The 12,529-nt window shown below is 33.8% G+C and overlaps 1 protein-coding gene across 8 annotated transcripts in view; it reads right to left on the bottom strand.

Annotated features, from left to right (window-relative positions):
- The window catches only part of LOC140158507 (uncharacterized), a 111,693-nt gene that overhangs the window by 41,155 nt on the left and 58,009 nt on the right, over positions 1-12,529 (bottom strand). For all 8 annotated transcript variants that reach the window (XM_072181615.1, XM_072181614.1, XM_072181612.1 and 5 more), the window contains 2 exons: positions 11,795-11,868; positions 4,772-4,861 (listed from right to left, as the gene is read on the bottom strand). In XM_072181615.1, the coding sequence (XP_072037716.1) occupies positions 4,772-4,861; positions 11,795-11,868 (164 nt within the window). The remainder of the gene's footprint in view (positions 1-4,771; positions 4,862-11,794; positions 11,869-12,529) is intronic.

Genomic DNA, 12,529 nt, shown 5'->3' on the forward strand with positions numbered 1-12,529 from the left:
CTTCTTTACAATGGGTCTATTATGTATCACAAATGTTATATGAAATCCATCTCAAGTAATAAACATAACTAGCTTGATTAAAACTACTTGATATTCTAAGTAGGTAATATGAATAGGATTTAATCTTTCCCCAGAAAAGTCCTTAAAGGGGGACTCCGGCAATCATAACATTATGCCTTAAATGTTAGAAAAATAATTATCAAGCACGAATCACATTGTTTTATTTAAAACAAACTCATATTGACCATAAAAAGCGAATAAAAACAGTCGGCTCTCAACACGCGATATTCAAAATTCCCTCACGAAATTGTCTAAGTGCAATGACGTAATGGTTATTTGTGTTCAATTGTCGTCAGCCTTCATTGTATTACTGGGACGTCATTGCACTCGGCGCCCGGGAATTTTGAATATCGCGCGTTGAGAAACGGATGTTTTTATTCGTTTTTATGGTCACTATGAGTTTGTTTTAAATAAAACCATGTGATTCGTGCTTGATAATATTATTTTTCTAACATATAAGGAATAATGTTGTGATTGCCGGAGACTTCCTTTAACAGAGGGCTGAGCTTTCGGTATTCTAGTGAATGCCATCTTCAGTGCTATCATCTTCGCTCTGAAGATGGCACTTGCTAGAGTACCGATAGCTCAGCCCTCTCAAAAGAACTTCTCTAGGGAAAGATTACAAGTCTACCCAATAAAGTCTGTTATCCCATGAGATGCTTAACATTTTCAAAACTATATTCTTATACACATCAAGAGATAGTTCCACTTTATTGAAAGTGTTAATCACACTAGTGCCTATAATCATATACCATAGTTACTGATATTTAAAAAAAATTAATAATATATGAGAAAAGTTTTTAACACAAGTCTCCACATACATAAATGACAGCCAGTGAAAAAATTTCATTGACCATCCAGGATTTGAACCTGGGACCTTTGGATCACCGGACTGATGCTCTGCCAACTAAGCTAATGAGTCAGATGGAGAAGAGCAGTGATGTTATTATCTATAGGCCTTCAGTTCAATACCCACCCTCTATCATCTTCTCATCCAAGAAGCTTTAAGAAAGAGGTTTGGAAATCATTTCCGAAATCATAGTCGAAATGGAGAAATAAAGTTTAACTATGAGGGAAATCAAATATGAGAAAAGTTTATAACACAAGTCTCCACCTACAAATTGATAATATGTTTTACCAAATTCTCAGAAACAAATGCACACTGCAAAACAAATGCGCCAGACAGCTTTAACATACTTTTGTTTTTGCCTAATATCTCAAATGACCTATTTTAGTGGATCACCTCACATGACAACAGCAACAAAACATCTTAATCTGGTCATCAATTCATATAGAAAAAACAAAAAGATGTTTACAAAAATGTTTCCCCTGAGTCTGTTCTGTATTTGTTAATAGCAGAAGTAATCTGTCAAAGTACCTCTAACCTTTACACATGATGCTACAGCAATCTCTAGTCATAGGCCTACATAAGGTGATTTATCTATACCTAAAAGGGATATTATTGTTTACTCATTGTAATACCCTAGATAAAATCAACTGGACCGCTCATTTGGTGTGTCATGAAGGAGCAATCTCAATTATCTGTGCTTTGAAAAAGTACATAAAAGGCAATATAATATGCACTACAAACAAATAACAATAATAATTTCACTCTCACTGGAACACAACCAAATCAATTTGCTTAAACATGGTGCAAAAGAGTGAGCCCTCAAGAGACGTAACCCCATGAGAACTACCTGCCGATTGGGCAAAAAGAAGTTTTCATTATCAATTGGACCAATCAGCAACATTGTTAGAATAATTTCACCACACAAAAAAATTGAGGTGAATTGTTTGCAAAGCTCCATTCTGATTGGTGATTAAAGTGAAGATATCATGTAATTGACCAATCAGAAGCAATGTTAGATCGTCAGGTAGTGCTCAGGGGGGTTAAGTGCCAATTGCTTATTATTATTTATTATCATGTCCTTTAAAATTTACTTTTAGTAAGTTTAGCTTGATTTTTTAGGTTAAATAATTTTATTGCTACAAAATTAAAACATAAAAATCTGTTACCCTTTTTGGAAAAGGATTACTATCTTTGATGCATACTTGCAACACAAAGTATGGGACAAGGGAACAAGAACATTCAAACAGCCATTTTTATTTTGCTGGAAAGGTTCTACTCCCTATTCCAGAAAAATACAGCACTAAATTTTTAGAATTAAAATAATATTATCCTGTTTTGCAAAATGAAATATAGCTAAATCCTAATCCTTAAATTTGTTCGAACTTGCAACAGAAGTTTTAATATTTTTAAAATTTGAGGGGAAAAGGGGCAACAACATGTTTTCTTGCAGTTGTATGCACAAAATTCTAAGACTTGGCACAAGTCTAAACACTCAAAATCTTGAGTATATGCAAAGAGTTAGCTCACGCTGTTAATATTTTATGTTATTTTTGATAATTGGTTATCAAAAATTAGAACATAACTAGAAATTTATCTTTGTACAAGTCTTAGGGCTTGATTGTCACAGCATACATAAAAACCGCTAAAAATGCAACCTTTTGCCCTTTATCTCCCAAAATTGACCAAAAAAATATTAAAATTTGACTTTCATTGCCAATTAGAACTTACTAAATGATTAGGATTTAGCTATGTTTCATTTGACAAAACAGGATAATATTTGTTTAATCCAACAAAATTAGTGCTGTACTTTTCTGGAATTTGTGAGTAGTCTATGTAGGCCTATAATAATTGTAATACAATCTTTGCAGGAGGAACTTTTGGTCATTAAACTAAAATCATATTTTGTTCTTTTTACAGAAACAGGGACAAACCATGTTTTTTTTTTACTTTAGAAAACTCAAAAATAGGAGCTGCCGTACGTAGTTGATAGATATGTTATTGACACCTTGTATGTAGGTTAGTAGACCAATCTCTATCCGAGATTTTGACATGATTAATGTGCCTTCCGAGATATTGACATGATAAATGTGGCTTCCTAATGTAACAAAATCTGACAGGCTTAGGTTGGTTATCTATTGCTTCTTTATTCATGTTCAGTATTAACATTCACAACATGATAAGCCGTCCGGTGGGATTTTAAAGATAATGTTGGACCCACATTAAATTGTTCAGAAAAACACGAAACATCCACTTTTTTATGCAAATAGAAGTTGAATATTTCAGCAAAATATAGTTTCTGATAGGTGAAGTTTATGAAAATTGAAAAGCTCAATTCAATTACTTATAAAATCAAATTATCTTAGGGTTTATAAATACTTCTTCATGCAAGGAAGGTCAATTAACTATTAGGCAAAAAAAATATATTGTTGTGTTGCCCTCAAGTGGGAAAATGGGAAATTTGGGTCGGACGGTCGGATTTCTTTTTTCTTTTTTTTTTTTCTTTTTTTTTAAACCTTCAGTTTTTAAAAAATCCCCTCAAATATTAAATAATGCTTCTTCAATTGGGGGACATTTGTCAATTTTGACTTCTGGGTACCTGTTAGCCATCAATTAAAGACTAGTCTTTCAATAAAATATTAATTTTAAGTGAAAAACATTGAGTTTTTGAACAAATCTGTAAAAATCATCATTCAAAAAAAAAAAAAATGCACCCCTGATTTTTCAGGATTTAGGGTCGGACGGTTGAGGGCAACACAACAATTTTTTTTTGGCCTTATATTTATCCTGCAAGATTATAATTCATCAAATGAATTTTGGAGTCTGTCTAATTTACATTAGAATTCTAATACCATTGCATTGTAGCATCACATGTAAGAGGTTTACATTAGTAATTTCAGAGTACGTTCTGATGGCATCTTAACACCCTTTGTTAATCTTAACTTGGTTTTTATGAATCCCAGGGGCCAAATTCCATAACAGTATTGTAAGTTATATCTTAGACGGGTTGTATCACCTATATGAACAGCCATTGTGTCAAACCTTTAAGTCATGACAAATTACCTAAAGGCTAGAGATGCAATTAGGTACACTAAACATGGAGGTAGCATTTGCTCTTAAATCCATGTCAATTTGTGACACATCTGGAGCTGTTTTGATATTTTTATGTATTCACATCTGCACAGTCCAACCTCTTTTATCTGGCCATGCTAGGACCAAGCATAAGTGAAAAATCTGGATAAGTGAATTACATGTAATTCTGCATTGACTGTCCCAAGTACTGAAATTGGTAAAACATAAAAATTGTTTCAACTTGGGGTAATAACACTAAAAGATGTCATTGGAGTGCTTTTTGCAACATAGATATGTCATTTTAAGCATTCAGAGCATGGTGTCAAATTAAAGCATGTTTTCTTGTGAAAATTTCACAGCCGGATACAGGTCCGGATAAGAGAGGTTAGACTGTATATCAAGCTTTTGGTAACAGACCATGAAAAAATGTTGGCTTTTCCATTTAGTTATATATATTTCTTCAGAAGTTCTATTCTGCTTATTCTTGATCCTTCCATTACACTAATTGCATGACCATTTCTGCCTTTGTATTTATTTATATTTATAAATTTCATGGAAAAAGACCAATCAAGTTTCTAAGAATTCCTACTTTATAGGTTTTAAACTTGTCATTAATCTTCACTTTCTCAATTTAAAAAACACTTTCAGGTTAAGTTTCTCTACAGGTGGCACATTGAACAACATGTGCACACATAAGATAATGAATGACTGTATTATGATAATTCAGGCTTTACTACACAAACTTTGATGAGCTTTTTGGCACCATCATCTATCCCTATTGTTAATACTTACGTTGCCTTTGGAGGTTTTGCGATTTTCACCACCTCGTCTTGCTACACTTGGTGGGGGCGCACTGGCAGGGTCTGCTTCTGATTCGTCAATCTAGAATGAGGAAATAAAATAATGTGTGAAAGGAAATCCAAATATGGCAGCAAGAATTACAAAATAATAACATTTAGGGTTAGGTTTTAGGGTTAGGATAACCAATAGGTTCAGGTTAAGGGGTACTACACCCTCGATAAATTTTGTCTATTTTTGCATTTTTTCAAAACTAATAACACACAGGTAACAAAAGTTATGTATATTATAGGGGCAAGGAATCCAATTACTACACTGGAATTTCAGTGACCCAAGACAAGCGGTTCGTTATTTATGATAAGAAATAAGGTACCGCTAGGATGTACCTCATTCCCTATCATATTATACTGAACCACTTGTCTTGAGTCACTGAAATTTCAGTGTAGTAATTGGATTCCTTGCCCCAATAATATACATAACTTTTGTTACCAGCGTGTTATTAGTTTTTGAGAAAAATGTAAAAATAGTCACAAATTTACCACAGGGGTGTAATACCCCCTTAAGAGATTTGACACTGAGATTACTCTTGATATCAGGATTAGGATTGGGGCAGTACCCTGTCTCCTCTTAAGTTGCTTCATTGGGATAGTGGGGGAAGGGCAAAATGTGCAAACTCATAATAAACATATTTTTTTCCAGGTTTGCCATTGCAAATAAAAAAGGAGACAAGTAGGAACAGCGATCCTGCCTAGGAATTGAATCCAGGACCTCAGGTTTACAAGACCTGTGCCTTAACTAATCCGCCACAGGAGCTTCATGATTAGGCTGGTAGAAATCAAACCTGTAGCAGTAACGTATCTCCTCCCTGCAAATAGTCCATAGTAGCTCAATTGAATCAAAAGCTCCCCCCCCCCCACCATAAATCTTACACATACCCCTGGGTCAAACAAAATGAAATTATAAGTTAAGTTTTCTTTGCAAGCAAATTCTTTTTTTTTAGAGTGAAGATCAACTTGAATCTCAACTTGCACATTGCTTACATGTATACAATCATTGGGCATTTTGGCACAGAACTTGGTAATCATATATCACACAGTGGGATGCAGTTAAAGTTTGTTCGACTTATAAAAGGCGGAAAAAATAATAACACTGTGTATTGATATAGAATGGCGTGCACGCTGTTGGGCACAATGCTTAAGCTAGGTGTGTGTTGCGTAATGCATGACTAGCGCACGCTTATGTGAATTTATGCAAGCGTGAGTTGGGACTTTATTGACACACGCAGTAACAAAAGCCGAATAATTTGCACCTTATATAAACCGAACAAACTTTAATGAAATGCTTTTTCAATCTGCCAAATTTTCATAATTTAATCCTGTTTTCATCCTCATTTTTCTTCATCAAGTCACATGTCCTGCTTTCAAGGAAAACATCAATCAGCTATAGCTCACTTTGCTCTACTTAAACAATTTCAAACCTCTAGTTTTCCATGAAATCGTTCCAGGGATAACTCATTTCAACATTTATATAAATTTGATACCTTTTATTTTAGTCATGCATTCAGAATCTGAACAGTATAGCCTAAAATGAGTTTTTTTCAGTTTTACTGAAAATTGGATCATTGAATCATTATTTTAGTTTACAGTCAAAGACATGGTTAACTAACCTAGTTTCAATTACAACCTATGTGACTTGTACCCGATAATATCATGCTCATTTGCATAATTGACCCAAATTGGATCAATTTTGATTCAATTAAAATTTGTTTTAGAAAACCTTTTAGCTTCATGGTAGCTTTATAACTTAGATTAAATTGTCAAATAAACAATGAAAACTAGGTCTCTAAGTTTATTGAGCACTTTAAAATATTTTGCTGTATTGGTGCAAGAACATTGTATCTGCATTTTTGTCATTTTACAGAACAAGCATTTTTAACTTAAACTTGTACTTTCTCGATAAGCGTTTTTATGTTTCTATTTATTTACTCATTTATTTTTAACATTTGGCTATTTAATAAAAATTTAAATGTTTCTAAAGTTTCTAAAATAGCTTAAAATGTGTGCATTTACCTATATTTTCACAATTCATTACTAAGGCAATTTAATCCAAAATGTCACTTACACCCTTCTAGCACTGATGCAATAATTTGTGTCAGTCCTATCCCAGGTATACATTATCCTATTTCGCATTGTGATATGTTGTGAGAAAGTATCTATATCCCAATCACATTTGACATTTCTAGCAGTAGATGGTACAACTTGGTATAAGGCCAAAGGTTGCCAAATATATTCAGCCCAAATCACGGGTCAAATCATCAGAAACTCGCCCAATTTTTGTCTTAACCATTGATTTCAATGGTACATGAGACTACCAAAGGTCACCGGTGCCAACATTGAAGCGCTGCCCAATGTTTTCTTAATCATTCGTTAAGTATGGAACCGGAAATTGTCAAAAGTTACAGAGAAAATCTTCAAAAGTCGCCCAATTGGGCTACCAAATTGTTGGTTTGGCAGCCCTGTATAGTATTATATAGTATCTCCCTCAACGATACTATCAGGTAACAATTGCGGAAAAAACAAGCTACTTAACAAGCCCCTTATAATCATAAGCTACTGTAATATTTAGTAATATCTACTAATGTACAACATTTGATACAACTTTCTTCAAAATACAACATATCATGATATGATCAAGTTTCCATAACACAATTTGCAGATTTATAACAAAGTAGAATGGTAGCATCAAACTCCCTTCTGGATACCACAAGTGTTATTTGCAAGTTTTGATTTATCACAATATCCCCCTCCCACACACTCCATTAGCCTACATTCATCAGCTATATCACGCTCATTTCATTTTTAACACGACTTGCACAAAATTTCTTGTAAGTACCGGTAATTATATATAAGAGTTAAAGTGAAGATTTTGTTGCTTTTTAAAATGATGAAATTTAAGTCAAAATTGGGAATATTCATACCAATAGTATTCAAAAATTCAGTATCTGAAGTCATTATAATCCTAAGCCAGAAGGTTTTTTATGGACATGATAAATCTTGGGAAATCACAAGCATGAAATTATTTTTTATCACATTACACATAAACATAATTCAATGGCGTCATGACTGCACTCAAGTAGTTTTTTTCAGGAGAAGCTCAGACTTGTTGAGCACACACAAAAACTGATCAGAAGTAATGGACCTGCTCTTAGTCCTCATTTTGCAAGGACAGGTCATCATGATACTTAATGCTCTGCGTGCTAGCCATGCGCTTCAACGGAAAAAGTTGAAGTTTTGAAATATTTTCTCAAAATATCAAGAGCTATCTTAAGAACTACTGAACCAATACTAGGCTTGTTTGTACTCATTTTAATGCATTTTTCATGCTGATTCCAAATATGGTCATGAAAATTAACATATCTGAAATTTTTTGAATTAAAAAAAAAATTGAAACTTGTCGTCTGCAGTCGACACCCGCGTGAAGAGAGTTAAAATACTTTCATAGCATTTGCTAAACCCCATGAGTCCCTCTTTATATATTTTATTCCCGGAAACTTAGTTTGAACAGGTTTGTAGAGCTCTAATAATAGAGCCTCTGTTACTACCCATATTATACAAAAGTTGTTGGTCGGGAACACAGTGGCGTACATGCAGGACAGATGTAGGGCCTACTTGTGAGAGAAAACTTGTGAAGGATATGCTACTAATATCATTTTCAGTACTCATTCAATCAATCTGTCTTTATTCTGGTAAGCTCTTTCAATACATAAGTACTGATCTGATCTCCCACCATGTCCAGATCAGACAATATAAATATAAAATTAGAAAATAATTAAAAAATCAAAATGCAAAAATACTATAATACAAAATGATGATATGAAAATAATACAGTAATGCACATTGTATATATAACATGAAAATAAGGTTATAATACATGTAATAGTAGTGATAGGCTGTAGAGAGCCAAAAAAGGGTGATGTTTCAAAAAGCTTAGGGTACCAGCTCTATTGAAGCAGCTCATCCAAGCATTTGCACACCTTTTGAAAAAATTGGTTGAAAAATGAGACAGTGCCGACCAAAAACCTATGCATTATGAGGATTTCTTGGGACCCCCCTATCTTTCACTATTCTGAAAATACATTTTTTATTATTGCATCTTCTTGTTTGTTGGATTTTAATGATTTTTACATGGTTTTGTGACATCAGGATACATTTATGCAATTTTTACACAAATCATATGTTTTGATGCGAGTTTAAGAGCTAATTTAGGATGCAAGGACGCTGTTCAGACTAATAGCTGTTACGTACCCCTTACTGAAATTTCATCATTTCTTATTATCAAATCAAAGTTACTGATAAATAGCAGCATCTGTCCAAATTTGAAGTGTCAAGCTTATTTCACTCCTCCAATATTATCTCCGAGTAGACCGATTCAATTTGAAATTTGAAGTTAAAGGATTAAACCATTAAACTGTAACTTAAATAGTTATACTTTTAAAGGATATATCTAGCTCAAACCTATATGTCACTAAGTGAAACAGAATATTTGGGGATTACGGCACATTTTTGAAGCTAAATTCACACGTACACCACTATGTGAAATGGAGCATATCAGACTTTCAGAGTCTTTTTGTACATTATTGCACATGATCTGTCATTATGTGAAACAGAAGATTTGGGGTTTTAGCATCGTTTCTGAAGCATAAGCCACATTATTGACAGATGCTGCTGATTCTGTGCATCAATATCATCAAATCTGATTTTCGCCATTTCATATAGTGTTGCATTTTGATCGTACGTCAGATTGTGAAACGGAAGATATTGGATTCTTACGGAATTGTTAACATAAGTCAATTAATTAATTTAAGTTATTAATTAATTAAGTATAGTTGAGCTTTCTTACTTGGCGTAATTGAAGAACTTCATATTTAAAACTGTCGGGCCAAATTACATAGAAATTACCAAAATCACCCTACTAAACAAATAATTTTTTTCACAGAGAAAACAAACATTGAAGGGTCATTGTCTGCCAAAAATTAAGCCAATAGCATTGCTTTTACACATTGATTCACTTCAAATTGGCAGTGACGTAGAAGAATCAAATTATAGTGAGGGGATTTCTCCTTGAGTTGATGAAACGTTGCTGAAGGTTTATCGTGATGGTTGTTTTCACGCTGTGTACTACAGTGGCTGTTCATTAAATTTAAGAGTATAGATTTAACTAATTCTTGGATTTGTGGACTTGCATTATTCACTACAAAATATTCAATCTCGACATACTTAACACAAAATAAATTTCTTTTCACAGAGAAAACAACAATTCTATGAAAGGCCTTGATTAAATTCATTAGGCCTGTAGTTTATCCATAAGAAATTTATCATATCAAGACCAGTCAAAACTTTCTGAAGCTTTCATCAACCAGTGGTTGATTTCATCTGCAGTGTTTTGACCGCTGAGTTTTGATTGCTGTATGATCTTGATCTAGCAACACACAAGTTTGAGCAGTATTCATAACCTCATGATAAACTATGCGATGTATAAGACCCAATCAAACATATTTATCTGCCAAAACGAGAATGCGATTACTAAGTAACAACAGTAGACCTCCATATAACATTAGTAACCTCCGTGTGCGTATTCTATGCAAATTAACAATTTACGCATATGCAATTACAATATTTGTACATCGCATGATTAAGCGCTGCCAGCTATCCTATTTTTTAAAGGGTAAATGAAAGTTATAGTTAAACTTGTATTTTGTTTTTGAAAAACATATGATAATATTATACAGATGGAATCAAACAACTATCTAAGGTCGATCACACTTAAAGATTTGTGCAATTTAGAGTAGGAATCAGGCTTATATTAAAGCTCTGAAATGCAAGTTTAGTACTATTTCACTATGTGTCCAAACCAATGAAGTAGAACCAAAGAGTACTGACTCCACAATATTTATATGTCGCTTAAGCTGAATTTATACTCGATTGCTTTTGCGATTCTCATGCATGCTCAGTGTTTTTCTCTTTCTCGATTATTAACTTTCGGTAATGAATTAATTCAAAGAAATAATTATTGACAGCAATGGATGTTCTAAAAATGTGACATTTAGAACATTTTAATTTTTATTGTCATCTGCAATCGCTATCGCCGTGATAAGTATAAATGCAAAAGTGATGAATCGCAAAATTCAGCGGGGTTCGAGAATAAATTCAGCTTTATACAGGGAAAATAATGTACCTCCCAATGAGTTAGAATCAAAGAGTACCGACTCCACCACGTTTGTATGTCGCTTATGGAAGGCAATTTATGTACCTCACAATTGTGGCTATGTGCCAAATTGTGTTGTAACGTGTTGTGCCAAAAATGTGTGCTAAGAGCTGCATGTGCACCCAAACTTTTGTAATGCTCAACCTTAAGGCACATTTTTAGAGTAGTAAGCTGTTGTGAACTGGTCAAATTGTTGTATCCTGTGAATAGTAATGACCTCTGGCGAAAATTATTACAGTTTCACTTTTGTAGGTCTTGTGGTTCTTGAATTATGATACAAAGAGTGTCCAAACAAAACATCTTCATAAAACAACACGTATCTCAAAAACCACAATACATTAAGCAATTTTTGAAAGAGCATGTCTTGTATTCCATACCCTTTCAAATCCTCAAGGTGTAAACTTTTCATTAATACCCTATCTAGAAAATGAAAATTGATTTTTTGGGAATTAAACGACCATGGCTACTCCGTCACGCCTTAAAGACTTAAATCATCATATGGGATACGATCAAGCAAAATGAGTCTGATGTCGATCAAAATCAAAATTCAGTTTTTAACCTCATTACATGAGACATTCTCGGAGTTTTATTTTGCTGAAATTTAACCCCATCATAATAATCCAACATCAGACTCATTTTGCTTGATCACATCACATTTGATGTCGCTGATAAATGCAGGAGGTACACAATTTGCCATTTTGTTTCTGAGTTGGTACTCTTTGAGTTTATTCTCTTTGGTGTATTCTTGCTTACCTCTGGTTCTGCTGCAGATCCATAAGAGCTGTCTCTACTTCCTGTACTTAGTGTGCTATTTCTAGAACCTGTACCTACATCAAATGTAACAACAAACAGGGTGAGTTACAAGTAATCTTACAGAACATTGTCTTAAAACTACTGGTTCTGGATTTAGTGTGAATGTGTTGCACAATGTTTTATAAGTAAGGTTTTAGAATTGATTTAAAACAGGGTCTAAAGGAACTGATGAATGTTGTATATCTCAAAAACAGTGCCACCAACAAGGGGGGTTAAGGGGGTGCATTACCCCTGGGCCAGGGGTTCTAGTGGCCATAAAATATATAAAATATACATAAGTTGGCTCATAAATGCAAAGAAAAGACACCTCAGGGGGCCCGTAAAAAGGGGGCCCTGTGCGTTCATTTTACCCCGGGCCCGTAATGGCTCTTGGCGGCACTGCTCAAAAATGTTCTTGAGCCCCAGTTGCAAAACTGATTTAGTAGATTATAGAAACTAATTTGAAATAAAGAATACTTAAGTATTTGCCTAAAATAACAAATTACTGAACAAAAATTAAATTTTTGAACCTAAAATTCAGACATCAGAAACTGTATAGCACTGAAAACCCCAAATATCAAGAGTAGACCTTCAAAACTAATATATGCAAAGATTTTGGAATGCTGGTAAATACTGCAGTAACGACTCTACTAAAACTGATTAAACATTCTCACTTAGAAGTGTCAAAATATCTTA

Source organism: Amphiura filiformis, chromosome 8 (assembly GCF_039555335.1).
Source record: "Amphiura filiformis chromosome 8, Afil_fr2py, whole genome shotgun sequence".
Lineage (NCBI taxonomy): Eukaryota > Metazoa > Echinodermata > Ophiuroidea > Amphilepidida > Amphiuridae > Amphiura > Amphiura filiformis.